The sequence below is a fragment of the Anabrus simplex genome, chromosome 11, assembly GCF_040414725.1.
Source record: "Anabrus simplex isolate iqAnaSimp1 chromosome 11, ASM4041472v1, whole genome shotgun sequence".
In the NCBI taxonomy this organism is placed as follows: domain Eukaryota; kingdom Metazoa; phylum Arthropoda; class Insecta; order Orthoptera; family Tettigoniidae; genus Anabrus; species Anabrus simplex.
Genome location: NC_090275.1, coordinates 9668779 through 9684895, shown reverse-complemented (window position 1 = coordinate 9684895; position 16117 = coordinate 9668779). Strand labels below are relative to the sequence as shown.

The 16117-nt window shown below is 37.8% G+C and overlaps 2 protein-coding genes across 2 annotated transcripts in view; one reads left to right on the top strand and one right to left on the bottom strand.

Moving 5' to 3' along the window:
• The window catches only part of LOC136883489 (2-aminoethylphosphonate--pyruvate transaminase), a 62495-nt gene extending 58946 nt beyond the window's left edge, over window positions 1-3549 (top strand). The window contains exon 8 of the mRNA XM_067155834.2: window positions 3235-3549. Within this exon, the coding sequence (XP_067011935.2) occupies window positions 3235-3383 (149 nt within the window). The 3' untranslated portion in view covers window positions 3384-3549. The remainder of the gene's footprint in view (window positions 1-3234) is intronic.
• Window positions 3550-7783: 4234 nt separating this feature from the next.
• Window positions 7784-16117, bottom strand: part of LOC136883418 (uncharacterized) — a 250215-nt gene continuing 241881 nt past the window's right edge. The window contains exon 9 of the mRNA XM_067155687.2: window positions 7784-9820. Coding sequence (XP_067011788.2) covers window positions 9686-9820 — 135 coding nt within the window. The 3' untranslated portion in view covers window positions 7784-9685. The remainder of the gene's footprint in view (window positions 9821-16117) is intronic.

The following is a 16117-nucleotide window of genomic DNA, read 5'->3' as shown; positions in this document are numbered from 1 at the left end:
AGTTTCAGTGCAATAATTTATAAAGACTGTTGATCATGACAATCACAACAGTCCACCAACATGAATTTGGAAATGTTGAAACCTGGAGCTCTGCACAGTTTTGTATGTAGTCCATTTATCCACATGTTTTCAACACAGTAACAGGTATTACCACCTCTAGCCACAGTTACAGCTGTGATTCGATCGGGCATGCTCAAGATACAATCTCAAATGTTCTCTTGCTGTATGAGCTCGCATTCTGCTTGGAACGCAGCCCAAAGTTGAGCCAGTGTGTCGAGGGAACGACTCGTAGCATGTGTCCCAAGTATATCGCAGGTATGCTCTATCGCAGGTATGCTCTATCGTGTTTAGGTGGGGACTAGGAGCAGGCTACACGATGCGCTCAATTCCGACTTCATCCAGGTACACATGTACACAAACAGCAATGTGTGGGCGAGCATTGTCATACATCAGGATAAAGTTCTCACCGATGACAGGTGCAGAAGACACCTCGTGATCGACTAAAATCTCCTTGATGTATCGGTGGGCTGTTAAGACTTCCATTGTTGACAAACACAACCTCCATGCACACATCAGTGGTAATCTCCGCCCAGACCATCACAGAGCCTCCATCGATCGGTGTCCTTGCAGAGAATGAACAGGGTGAATAACATTCCCTGGATCTTCTCCATACTCTCTCCCTTCCAACTGGGGTCCTCGTACAGAATTTGGATTCATCTGTGAACAGCACTGAGCTCCACAGTCCAGTTTCGCTGGGCGTTGGCGAATTGCATCCAAGAGGCGAGGTGCTCGCACGTAAGCAGAGATCCTATAGCGGGCCTCTCAGGCTTTAAATCCGCTTCATACAACCTCTTCCTTACTGTCCTTTCACTGATGTTGTGCCCTGTACTTGCTGCAAATGATTTCTGGCCTCCACAGCTGTTGTGTGTTGATCATGAAGAACTTGCATTACGACAAAGAAGTCATCGCGCTCTGCAGTGCTTCTCCTATGACCAGAACCGCGTCTCCTGGTGTATATATTGTCCTATATATACCTTCAGTCAATCAACATTTTAACAGTTCTATACATGTTAGAACAAGATGTACTTATAAAGTCTGCTACATAGCGTATACTGTGCCCATCCTCCACTAATGCTATGCCCTTGCTGTGTTTTCAGGTGAAAGAGCCATTATGAGCCGACTTACAAGTGTTGTAGACAAGCCATAATGTCGCTGTTTGAGGCAGTATTGGTGCTGTGATTGTCACGATCAGTAATGTTTATCATTTACTGCACTGAAACTTCTCCAATGGCTATTTAACTTACGATACATTGCCATATTGTTGTAATGTCGTAACATTTAATTTATACAAGGTTTCAAATGAACTAACATTAAATTTTGTCTAAAGTATGTAGCGTTTTGCTGGTGAGTGTATTATTATTAAAATTATTTCTTGATTTGCTGTTTCAGAAATTGTCAGAAAATTAACTCTCTTGTCATCTGTAGGTGATGACGAGCAGTTTCTTTCACCTTCCACATGTTTCATCTTCCTCAAATTTCTTTATCACAAAACCAGAATTTTAGATCTTTTTTCTTCTAACAATTGTGAAAACACATATCTGTGTAGGTTCACTTCCTGGGGATCAGTGATAGAGTGATGACCTCTGGATGCCAAGATTGCTACATCAAAACCGGCGGAGGTAGTCTTATATTTGAAGTGCGGGAAAAAAGTCCAAATGACGCTCCATGTCGCACGATGTTGGTTGGTCAGAAATATCTCTGGTGTCGCATTTGGTGTTTGCCCGACAAAATAAATTAACCGCTCAAGCCGGTTCAACATATACGTGCACGGACCTACGAAACGTAAGCGGTTTGACGTGTACCTGTACGGACTAGGCTAGTGATGTTGGAGATGTATATCTGCATGCCATCTGTTGGTTGCCAGCGTGAACTTTTAGCACGGCTTGCAGCACAGGGTATTTTACTATGCTGGGGAGCATCTTCTACCATAATACGGCATTGTGTTGGCGTAAAAAGAATTTATTTCATCAACATTCATCAGTGTAAACAACATGTCAGCGTCTTCGCATGGTCTGTATTTATCTAAAGCAGCTCTCAAATGCATATTAGGTGAAAGCAGTGATGAGAATAATTCGAATGATAATGAAAGTGTTAGTGGTGATGATTATGCACAACAGGAAATTGTGTGATGGAAAGAACAATAGTAATATCAGCGAATGCTCACCCAAGTGGTCATGGGCATCTGTTGATTTGAATTTTCTTCCAACAAAAATCTGTTTCACAGGTAACTGTGGCCCAACTAGTGTAACTGAGTGATTCGGGATTTTTTAAATTGTACGTTGATGAAGTATTAGTGGATGTTATTGTTAGAGAGACCAATAGATATCCAGTCCCTTGAATAAAATGTCCCAAATGAGACAGTGGAAAGAAGTGACAAGTTAAGTTTTTGGCTTGTTCTTATGGGTATAATTCAGAATCCAACACTCAAATTGTATTTCAGTAGAGATCCCTTTCTTGAAACCTCAGTTTTCTCTGACCATAACACTGGATAGATTTGAACTTATCTTGAAATTTCATTCTTCAGAAAATTCAACACCCAGCTGGATTTCTAAGAAGGTAATTAGGCATTTTTTTTACTTTGCATGCAACGTGCCTTTTTGTATGAAGATAATACATCTACGTGATATGAACAATTCACCGAGCTCGATAGCTGCAGTCACTTAAGTGCGGCCAGTATCCAGTATTCGGGAGGTAGTGGGTTCGAACCCTCACTGTCGGCAGCCCTGAAGATGGTTTTCCAAGGTTTCCCATTTTCACACCAGGCAAATGCTGGGGCTGTACCTTAACTAACGCCACGGACGCTTCCTTCCCATTCCTAGGCCTGTCCTGTCCCATCGTCGCCATAAGACATATCTGTGTCGGTGCGACGTAAAACAAATAGCATATGAACGAAATCCGACAAGTCGTTTACAAGTTACAGCAATGTTTGTGACGGCATGTAAAATGTATTACCGCTGTAAGGTAAAACTCGCCCAGCAGAGATCTGGTTGACTCTGCCATCCTGAGGAGTGAAATATCACACAGCCTGCCTACAGTAGCTGAGGCTGTGCAATTACACAATTATTCATAATATTCACGTTTTTTTTTTGGACACTTAATATTGAGAAATATGAGAACGAAATTACATGTAGTGGAGTGGAGAAAATAGCCGGAAACCTGGTTGTTTGTTCGCAGGTCAGTTGATCTACCCCGGTAAAGTGACCAACGCCGACTGCTTCAGGATCGGAAACATCGGGGACCTGTATCCCAGTGACATGGAACATCTCTTGAAGTGCATCCATCAAGTCTTGTCTGCCATGGGCGTGCCCGTGCCGGTATCGTAAGGATCTTCATTCGAGCGCGAAGAGATCGAAATATTAGTCCTGTCTTTATGCGTGATAAGTGCACTTTGTTCCTCTCCTCTAGTCTTGTTTTATCTGTTTCTTGATCAGTCTGTGCATCCCGTTGCCTTCCAGATCCTTCTCAAACCATTCTCTTTACATTTTTAAACCATTTTCTCCTTGATGCAGCTATGCTTTCACAGAGGAGCTGTTTCATTGAATATATTGACAAATCTTTTTATTTTGCATCCTATCTCCTCAAACACTGACCAAACGAACTTCATTTTCGCAAGTTGGAACCTGCTCTTGAGAGTGATGTGCAAAAAAAAAAAAAAAAAAAAAATAGCAGAGCAATTGCTTTTACCAGGAATTCTTAGGAAATACTTTGATTTGTTTGAGTAGTGAAGTCAAAGAATTGTTTTGCAACTATTTTTGTTTTGGAAAGCCCCAGAAATATAAATCCAGGGGAACCGTGGCTCTGAGACACATATTTTAACATAGATATGCTGTAAACCAGTGTTGTAGAGTAGGTGAGCCAAATTGTAGTTGATATATTTTCAGTAAAATTTTATAACATTTCTATGATACTCTTAATAGAAAGGCATTCACTTTAATTTTACAACTTACAAAAACTGTTATCACAAGTACTATTTCTATATGAGCATCTATATAAATAAAATAAGAGTTTTCACTGTACCTTGGTCAGAATTTTTTAAAATTGGTGTTTGTGTGTTCGTCAGGCTCACAATCACAAGAAAATACAATTTTTCAATTTCTATATGTATGTATTTACAAGAAAACGGCTGAACAGAAATTAATGAAAATTTGTACTTAAGGTCAAGAAAGAAGACACTACAATCTAGGCTATAAATAATTTTATTCATGCTGGCTGAAATAATAGTTATGGGGAAGATCTAAACATAAATGTTCAAATATCTCCATTGAAAATGCTACTTAACAAAAGTTCTAGAAATTAACATTTCTGATCTTATGCATCTGTACAAATTGATTTTATAATGAATAGATAATAATGGAAATACTTAGATTCTCTACTTATTTTGCTGTGACCTAGTGTCCTACTGTTATATTAATCTTAACAAAGAATCCTTTGTAACAGAGGAAAGAGAAATATTAAATTCTGATCTTCTGTGCCTAATATATTTTTATTGTTCTTAAAAATTTTACCGGCCCAATAATTAAATGCATTGTCTATCCCAAAGTGGGCCATGAGCGGATGTGTGCAGGATGGGCTGTCGAATCGACTTGAACGGCTTCTGATGGTGGTGAGTAGTTGGGGACGTGGGGGTGGGGGGCTTCATTCAGACACTGGCAGTGCCATGTATAACATCTGGGACGAGAGTGGACAAAGTCAAAGTTCCACTGAAGAAATCCAACTACGTCAATCAGAACGAACATGCGTGTGCAACTGGGGAGCCAAGGAGAAGCAGAATTCAATAACGTACTACTAAATATTGGAAACAGAACATTACAGGGATTGATTACGATTCCTGCATCACCGGTTAACCTTGTTCAGTTTTAGGGTAACTTAAATTGACAGTGGTTTTCAAGATATTTTTCAAAATACAAGCTATTTCAATTCATGAACAGGTGGTGAGAATATCATGGCACAAATTCTGGTTGAAGAGAGCGAATGCATACCAGTTAAGTTGGTCGTGAATGATGATGGTGGCCCGGTTTTACTTCCTCTTAATACAATTGTGATCACCAACATGACCGTACTGATCGTATCAAACTCTCCCACAGTTAGGCGTACTCAAGAACTCGGGTAAGAATTATAAAGATAAGCATAATTGACCAGCAGAAGAAACAGACTTCTTATGAGCTAAGAACAGGTCTGAGAGCACTCGTATGATCCATGACTCTCGGTTGTTGGTATCAGATCGGGACATAGTGTCCAGGTCCCTGAGCTGAAGACGTCCCACCCGTTTTGGCAGAGTCTCCTGTGTGAAACATTCCATGTTTTTAAACTCTGAAATTACTCAAAACATTTTGCCCATTAATCATCTTTAGTTTGTAACAAATAAAATGTATTAGTAAAAAGTTGAGATCAGGTTGTTTGAATTGAGAGTACGAAAACTCTTAAGACCTTAGTTCTGTTAGGGCGAGGACAAAAAATGCACTAACTAAAGAATTTCACGTATTCAATAGTAAATGTACTTAACCTTGAACATGTCTAACTTATGAATATTTTCAATTAATTAATTTTGTTTTTGTGATGTGAGTGCCTGAGCAGCCTACCCCAAGATATGGCCAGTTATATTGGCATTTAAAAAAATTTTTTTTTTTTTTACAATCGGCTTTAAGTCTGTTTAATATAGGTCTTACGGTGACGATGGGACAGGAAAGAACTAGGAGTCGGAAGGAAGTGGCCGTGACCTTAATTAAGGGACAGTCCCAGCATTTGCCTGGTGAGAAAATGGGGAAAGTACGGAAAACCCTCTTCAGAGCTGCCAACAGTGGGGTTCGAATCCACTATCTCCTGGATGCAAGCTCACAGCTATGCGCCTCTAACCGCACGGCCAACTCGCCCGGTTATATTGGAAGTTCAAGGGATAGAATATTCTCAACTGTTTGTTACTGCAGATGTCCTGTTTAGGTTACCACATTATCATTTGTGTAATATTACAGAGTTTTGAAATTTCCCTGCTGGTCTCAGAGTACCAGACGTCTGACTTGGCTGGAAAATTTTATGATTGTTGCTTCTTGGACTGTTGTGGCCGGAGCTGATGCTGTTGCCCCTCATCCTGGCTTGGTGAGCAGCCAATTTCGCCATAATTCCAGTGAGCTTTGTCAAGGCCGTCTGATAGCGGAGAGAGAGTTAGGAGTAGTTACTGCACAGTGAAAACGCTCCCCTCTGGGTCTTGCAGGGTTCTTCTTGTCCTTTTAGTGCTAGTTCTCAGATGTTACATAATCATAATCCCTCATCTCTATTGAAGAGTTTTGGGCTTTTTTTGAGTTTCTGCTGCTTCTGAATTTTCTGTAGTGAAAATGACTGTTAGAGGCTGGCAGCTTGGTTTCATCAAACAGGATGAGTTGTCTACAGTGCAATGTGTCTTCTGTCCATCCTGTGTCTATGGATCAGTCTGTGTCCGTGATGTAGACTGGTCCACAGCAGCTGAATGTAGTGGCTGTCGTAAAAAGGCTTTGTTTTTATGTCTTCCCTCTGGTCTGATGGCACATGCTGTAATTCTGATTATTATTCTTTACAGTGCTGAAGATAGTAGCGTAGTACTGTTGACTGTATTGTGATAAGAGACACTTAATTTAGGTTGTAAATGAATTTTATGAGACGGACGTTGAGTACGCCACCATACGTCTTTACAATATCAACAGTTATGACATGGAGTGCAGGATTTTTATCCACCCTTGAAAAGTTAGCTACGTTCTGATTTGGAATCGTTAGTCAGATACTTCATCTCTGATCCACCAACGGTGTCTTCAGCATTGACCAACGAACCTTCTTAATTCTACTTATGATGTACATAAATAAATACAGATAGGTCAGTTGTAAAAATGCTTCGCTCAGCAGTTGGAAGCTGCACCTATCTACGGCTGGCTGGCTAGCATACTGTTGCAGTGTTCTCCCCAGAACGTTTCATTAGCAGGCTGGTAGGAATGAGTAGCCAGGTGGGGAATACTACGTAAAAACTGAATATGATAAAATTTCAATTTATTGTACTACAGTAATATCAGACAGGTAAACATTAACTGCAAAATTGAACTATTTTAATGTTATTATCATGAACAAGATGAAACAGAGTATTTTGAACTTGTAGTGTTCTACTGCTCGTTTATAATCATTACAACACCGGGGCTTACCACTCGGTTGCTGTGGAGTGCCATATGGATTTGTGACATCGTGCAGAATAGAGTTCTCGCTTGCGATCCCACACTAATTAAGACACCGCTTGCACACGACATCACGTGATAATCAAACTAAACCTTTAAACTCCAAGCTGATTAGTGCAGTTATGCTGACAATAATGGAAATTCATCATTTAAGTAGGGTAAACAGTTTTACAGTATATACATTTTCATTTGGAGCAACCAGCGACTCAGATGTGTGTTGATATTATGTAACTATCACATATCTAGGTTATGTTAGCCGGGCGGTCTGTAAAAGCAGCAGGGAGGTGAGCCCATTCTAAAGGTTTTAGGGAGAACAATGCTGTTGTGACACCTCTGCAAGCTACACTGTGATGAGTAAAATGCTGCGCAGATGATGTGTCTGTTCACTTGCTATGTACCTGTATGCCCTCTTATGATCAAAAATTGAGTTCCCATAATAATAATGAAAAACGTAATTTAATGCTTTCAGTTAAGATCATTAAATACATTCAGGTAACTCAATCATAAAAGTACCAGTGTTTCACCTCGGCTCATCAAGGCTCTGACCGACATGTTCTCACGCCGAAGAAATAAATTAAAGTATCCTTGTGGGAGCTTAAGTTTGATCATGATCAATGGGTTCAATATAGAGGTAAAGTCCTCATTCCAAGGTGGTGCAGCTCTTTTCAGGCACACCCCTAATGGAGGTGAACTGCATGTACCATTTCAACCACATACCAGCCCTCCTGCCATTGTTAAATTTTGGGCAGTGCCGGGAATCAAACCCGGGCCCCCAAGAACGGCAGCTAATAACACTAACCGTTATGCTACAAAGGCAGGCAATATAGGGGTAATAAAGTATAGTATAGGAACTGCGATTGATAGCACACGTGAGGATAAACACAATTACAGGCGAGTGCGTGAAGAAGAGATGAGGACAATCTCCGACGAGTTCTTTTCTGCTTTCCACCTTCTGCAGGAGGATAGAGACTAAACGATAAAGATGAATACAGGTGGTGAAAGGTTTACTACACAGGACAAACACTATAGTCGACACGTTCAGTACTCCGATACTCTTTATCGGTTTTGAAATAAGTTCCGTTAAATTACAATTGCTTGCATTTCAAGGGTTGAAAGTGAGTCGAGATATATTTAGAAAGGAATTCATGAACATATAATGCTTTATTCATTACCTGTTGAATCTTGTTATTTTTATTTAAATAAAATTGAGAAGAATATATAATTCTCAGTTCTTGGCCCCATCATTCAAACAGTCAACGCCATCCGTGAAACAATCAGTGTCATAGTTAAATCAAACTTGCCCATATGGCACAGTGTAGCCATCTGGTAAGTAACTGTTTTACTTGCAATGAGAAAAATTTTCGATGGTATCGATAAGTAACTACAGTTCTTGAGTGAAACGGTCCACCTGTTCAACACTTTATCTCATATATTGAGTTATATACAGGATGTTTCAAAATGAATATCAGGGTTTTAAGGCTCTGCGTTGTTTATTATATTGAACTTACATTTGTAAATAATACATGACGTGAAAGAGCAACTCAAACAGTTTGTCCTACAAGTGTTCAATGTCAGCACCATTCATCACCCTCTCACTCGTTCAACACGTCCTTCTTTTGTTGCTCGTCGGGTTTTCTGCCCTTTGCAAGGAGAGCCGGTGTCTTCAAACTTATGATACACCTGCGGATGTTATTATCACATCGAGGATTACAAGAGAACATAATACGGAATGCACATTGCACTATAACTACAGACTCAGTCCTTGCAAACTGTAAAATACAAAAAGGTTCCTGTTCCCCAGTCACCATCCTTGCTACTAGCTACTAAACGCAGGAACTAGTGCATGTGCACAGGTACAAACACATATACAACAAACTGAGTTCCTCTTTCATTTGATGTATTATATATAATTGTAAGTTCAATGTCATAAGTACCTACAGAGCCTTAAAAACTGAATATTAATTTTGAAACGGCCTGTATTAGTAGGAATACACGACATCCGCAGTTCCTTCAAAGATAAGTATAAGGTTAAAAAGACAACACTTTATCCTTTAAAAAACAAGTATGTAATAATAATGTCTTTACGTTGAATTGTATGTCTATGTGGATACAAGACCCTTTCATTTGAGAATGTAATAGTGTCAACACGTATATGGAAACAAAATTAATCAGTTGCTGAAGTAACTACAATATCGTGACGTTCCACTTTTTACATTTGACGTCGTGTGGAATAAAATATTTTGTTGATATTGTTTCAGTCACTGATGTTGCGTGTTTTCAATGTGTCTGTAACCTCCTGGGATGATCAGTACAATAGGCTGTGTGGTGAATAAATTCTGATACGAATAAATAATTTATTAGAATTATTTCAAATACATTTTTATCTACCAGTTATGTACAATACAGTCTCAGAAGTCGTTGCCACAGCTTGTATGTTACGAGAAACAGCACCGTCTAAGAATGACCGAACCAGCCACAGAGATGATAACGACTGGATTATGTAGAGGTGATGGGTTGTTTCTTGATGCACTGCTGAATTCTCTTGTCGTAGAAGAGACATCTTGCGACACCTGCAGAACAAAAAGTGCTCTTAATACAATAAAAAATGCGTCAACTTCATTAGCCTATAAGGAATGTAACTGGAACAAACAAACACATGTTCAAAGATAAGATTTCCATAGGGACCCTGAAATATTTGCCCCGATTGAGTAAATTTATAATACTAATATAGTTGGTCTGTTATCGGACATTATAAATTTTCCAGCTAACTCATTCCTTGTTGCCAGCATTTTGCTCCAGTGTGCTAATTTGGGCTCATCAGTTGGTAACTAGCCCACCTACCAAGACGCATGCCTACTGCACACCGTAAAGGCCACTGCGTAGACTACTTGGAGCCAGCGGCAGAGCCAATGCACTGTGAGAGACCTGATTTCAGGTTCCCAATGGGAAACATGTATATCATCTGATGGCCTAGCAAGCATCAATTTTTTTTAAATGAGGCAAAGTCTCTCATTAGTGCATTGGCACTGCTGGTGACTCCAAGTGGCGTAGGGAGTGACCTCCACGGTATGCACTAGCCATGTGTCTTGGTAGGTGTGCTAGACACTAACTGTTGAGCTCAAATTAGCTCACTGGCGCAAAATGCTGGCAGCCAGGAATGAGTTAGCTGGAAAATTTATAATGTCCGATAACGGACCAACTATATTGGTATTCAAAGATAAATCAGGGCATTTATTCACTGCCATGACAAGTCTCGAAAGGTGCAAGATAGCGGAGTGGCGCTTTCGTTGACCATTCTCATGCAAAATAGTATAGAAAAAATTATTTGAAACAGTGCCTGAATTAGTGTAGAGGGGAGATTCTTCTTGTCAGAGATCAACAAACCCATCTCTGCAAGTATTCTTACTTGTATACAAGAATTAAAACAGAGACTTCATAAATCTGCTAATTTTTTTTTTTTTTTAAATCTAGGACAACATGTAGTAGTATTTATTCACTCATTATGTTGTTTACATATTTACAGGACTCTGTTTCTTATATACATAACTCTTCTAATAACATTATTACTTGAGAAAAAATAATCTTGTAATTAAATCACATATATTACAGAAGTAGTAGTATTATTATTAACTTATTAATACTTAAAATAAATTGAACTTGTAACTATCTCTTGCACACATTAAATATATTATTATTATTATTATTATTATTATTATTATTATTATTATTATTATTATTATTATTATTATACATAACAAAATCACACCAACCTCAACAGAGTCGAGTAGATATCAGTAAAATACCATGTAAGGTGAAACCTTGTGTGTGGTAATTTAGAATATTAATTACATAGAGAGAAATATATTTTTAAATGATGCCTGAAGTACAAGTATGGGTATGAGTGAATGATGGATATGATCAACAGCACATGGTGGAGCATCGAATAGAAATTGAATATGTTGACGTGATATTCTCGTTTAGTTATATCTTCAATAACAGTTTTATTATCCCTGACAAACGATTTAAGACACTTCAGACTCATTTTCTGACTTAATGAAGTAGTTTGTAAAGAACCGGAAAGGACATTAAAGAATTTTGGAATAAAGTACAAGAAATTGCGCTTTGTTATGCTAAGTTTGGGTTTGTATAATATACAACGGTGGTACATCTTACTGCATGTTGAATATTCATGTTTAATATTCTCAATTATATTTTTGTTTTTGTTAATATATTTGTATACTAGCAAGATACCCGTGCTTCGCTACGGTATTATACTGAAATTTATAATTGAATGTTGTTTTAGATATATAATCAGCCGAAATTCGCGATCTGAATCGTTTTCTGCGAGAATCCGCCAAAATTCGCGATCTGACTCGCTTTCTAATAGATTATGGCAAGTTTCCTCCCATTTTTCAATCTTTATTTCCAGCAATCGATTTCGTACTTCCCAGGCTAGGTCCAGGTATTCCACCCTGTCAGTTGGGTCCCTAAATCTTTGCCATCTTTTCTTATAAGCATTTTTAATATGGAACAAATCCTTCAGGAGATCCGGCGTGGTGTCGTCTTGGGTGCCTTGCCGGTACTGAACCCGCGGCCAGACTGCATTCTTAGTCATTACCCGTCCAGGACCCGTTTCCACCGCGGTCCGCACATTTGACGACGGTCCAGAACATTATTATTATTATTATTATTATTATTATTATTATTATTATTATTATTATTATTATTATTATTATTATAGATGTTCTGGACCCGACAGCAAGATGCAAGACCACTACTTGGCGGTAAATTACATCTGCTGCCATTGTTATTGTTGAGAATGTGACCAGCACCAATGTCGCGCGTAGGCAAGTGTGCGGGATTTCTGGCGATAGGAATGACATACTTCCGTGCATTATTGACCTTATTATAGAGGTGAACAATTGGACGGTCAATCTCATTCCTATCGTTTATATCAAATGTGTTTAAATTTTTATTCATATGCCAGGAGAATCTACTGTAATATAAGAACGTTCTCCGAAGGAAAAGATGGCTGTTGAAAACGAACCCAGGAAAGATCAAAAAGATCGGTTTATGATCAGAATAAGTACATCGAAAATATACAGCCTGTTTCCAGTCATTCGACAGGGTCAGGAATGGAATGAATAAAGCCCCATCTAGCGGCGACAGTAGGAATTGTGCCGGCTGCCGAAGCACTCCTCTGGGGCAATGATCGATGAATGACAAATGAAATGAAATATTGGACAGTGTTGCTGGAATGAATGATGACAGGGAAAAGCGAAGTATCCGGAGAAAAACCTGTCCCGCCTCCGTTTTGTCCAGCACGAATGTCACATGGAGTGACCGGGATTTGAACCACGGAACCCAGCTGTGAGAGGCCGGCGCGCTGCCGCCTGAGCAACGGAGGCTCCTTATAAGTACATTATGAACAGCAAAATCAATTGGTCTCACCTCCTTTTACACCCCACCGCCGTTAAGTTTATTTACCCCCCCCCCAAAAAAAAATTAAAAGAAGGAGTGTTTCTTTATGTTTAAAGGAGATTCCAAATCCCAATGTTCACGTCTATTACCTTGAGTTTTGAGATATAAGTATCTCCATAAAAATAATTCGCTTTTTTTTACTTCCTTTCACACTTCTCCCCCCCCCCTCCCCTTAAGTGAATTTTCCGGCAAAAAATACTTGTTTCTTTAATAGTAAAGGATCTTCTAAATAGCAATTATCACGACTCTAACTTCTTCAGTTTTTGATTTATGTGTCCTCATGAAAGGAATTCAACTCCTTTCCACTCCCGCCCCCCAAGATGGTTTCCCCCCACAAAACGCGTATTTCTTTGTTTTTAAAGGAGATCAAAATACCAATTTTCACGTCCGTAACAACTTTAGTTTTTATTAGATGTATGTATTCTCATACAATTAAGTCAATTGATTTTAGAATTCTTCCCCCCCCCCCCCCTTTCATTGGATTTTCCGAGAATACGCGTTTCTTTATTTTTAAAGGAGATCCCATATACAAATTTTTAGTTCTGTATATATTCAGTTTCTGAGATATATGTATCCTCATTAAAGGCATTCAACCCACTATTCACCCTTTTACACCCCTCCTATTGGGATTTACAGAAAACGAAAAAATACTTATTCCTTTACTTTTAAAGGAGATTCTAAATACCAATTTTTACATCTGTAAACTTTTAAAGTTTTAAGATATAGACACAATCATTTTAAAAATTCACCCCCCTTTTCACCCCCCCCCCCATTATCCGGATTTTTCAAAAACGAAAATATACGTGTTTCCTTATTTTTAAGGTGGATCCCCAATACCAATTTTCAGGTCTGTAATATCTTCAGGTTCTGAAATATAAGTAGCCTCGTTAAAGGCATTCAACCTCTTTTTCACCCTTTTCCACCCTTCCTATCGGGATTTTCCAAAAACAAAAAAAAACGTGTTTCTTTATTTTTAAAGGAGATTCTAAATACCATATTTTACATCTATAAACTTTAAAAGTTTTGAGATATAGATACACTCATTTTAAAAATTCACCCCCATTTTCACCCCCATTATTCGGATTTTCCAAAAACAAAAAAATACGTGTTTCTTTATTTTTAAAAGATCAAAGGTACCAATTTTTAGGTCTGTAATATCTTCAGTTTCTGAGATATAAGTATCCTCATTAAAGGCATTCAATCCATTTTCACCCCTTTTCACCCCTCCTATTGGGATTTTCCGAAAACAAAAAAATACGTGTTTCTTTATTTTTAATAAAGATTCTAAATACCTATTTTTACATCTGTAAACTTCAGAAGTTTTGAGATATAGATGCACTGTTTTTAAAAATTCACCCCCCTTTTCACCCTCCCATTTATTAGATTTTTCAAAAACAAAAAAATACGTGTTTCTTTATTTTTAAAAGAGATCAAAAGTACCAATTTTCAGGTCTGTAATATCTTCAGTTTCTGAGATATAAGTACCGGTATTCTGATTAAAGGCATCCAACCCCTTTTTTACCGTTTTTCACCCCTCCTATTGGGATTTTCTGAAAACAGAAAAATACGTATTTCCTTATTTTTAAAGGAGATTCTAAATACCAATTTTTACATCTGTAAACTTTCAAAGTTTTGAGATATAGATACATTCATTTTAAAATTCCAACCCCCTTTTCACCCCCTTAGCGAAGGAATATCCAAAAATCCTTTCTTAGCGAGCACCTACATCTTAATATGAATCTATGCCCAAAATTTCATTTCTTTATGTCCAGTAGTTTTAGCTCGGCGATGATGAATCAGTCAGTCAGTCAGTCAGTCAGTCAGTCAGGACAAGCTACTTTATATATATAGATTTCAAGGGCATAGACATTAAATATATTTGCTTCACATATAATTGACTATTTGGGTATAATCATCCTTTCTGGTACATTATTCGTAACATAAGGTTTTGAACAACCTGTATTTTATTTATTACATTTTTGTAGGCTCCTCCCCATGCTAATATTCTGTAGCTAAGAATAGACTGAACTAAAGCATAATAAACCTCTCTAAACAATTTCATACTGGATATGTATTTTAAATTGTGAAATATATAAACAGTTCTTCTGATTTTCTTAAATCGGTAATCTGACTTTTCCATTTCATGTTTGAATCAATTAATAATCCCAAAAAATTAACATTACTTACTTTATAAATTTTGTAGCAGTGACAATTAAATTTACAGTTGATGTTGTGTACAGTTAATTCATTAAAATTGTTCTGTGTATCTGTTACTGAAAAATTCATGAATTTTGTCTTTTTAATGTTTAAAAACAATTCATTATTATCTAACCATGCTTTAACTTTAAGCAGTGCTCGAGTTGCTCTCTGTCTGACAAGATTCTAGCTATCACCCTCTACATAAATGACTGTATCATCTGCATATGTTACGATGTGCGTATGTTCGGCATTTGCTATTGTTTTCTCTAGATCATTAATAAATAGAATAAACAATAGTGGACCTAAGACTGTGCCTTGTGGGACACCCTTTATTATCTTCATCGGTGTGCTTAGAGATTGATTAATTTTGACATACTGTACTCGATCTGTCAAGTAACTCTCAAGCAAATCCAGCACATTACCCCTAAAGCCGTATTTTTCCAATTTCTGGAGGAGCAAGCGGTGTGACACACTATCGAATGCCTTTTCAAGGTCGAGAAATATCCCTGTAGAGAGCAGAGAAGAATTAAGATTTTCATATATTCTCTTTGTTAAGGTGGATATAGCATCACTCGTTCCAAGATTTTAATGAATCCAAACTGTCTGGGTGAAAGTATTTGGTGTTTTTCTAAAAATTGATAAATATTGTTCTTTAAGCATTTCTTGAATATTTTTTATATAGTTGTAGTTATCGAAATGGGTCTGTAATTTCTAATGTCATAAATATTTCCAGACTCGTGAAGAGGTTTTACTATTGTTGTTTTAAGCTGCTTTGGAAAGTAACCTAAGGTGAAGGAATCATTGATAATATTCAGCAACGATTCCTTTAATGACTCTATATTTTCTTTAATAATTCGAGCCAAAATATTGTCTATTCCTACAGCTTTGTTTTCTTGTACTTCACTCAAACATCTCTTCGGATCATATTCTGTTACCGGTGCAAGGAAGCAAGTATGAGGGTTGCGAGCGATATTTAATGTGGAGTCGGAAATCTGTCTGTGATGCTTTGCTTTCTCAGTGGTTTCGTTAATGAAATAATTGTTAAATTTATTGGAAATATTTATGTCATCTTTACAGATTTCACCTTTATATCTGATTTCCTTGATCCCTTCTTTTCTAACTGACTTTTGTGTTATTTCATTGACTAGGCCCCAGACCTTACCCCGGTTATTTGAATTGCGATTGAT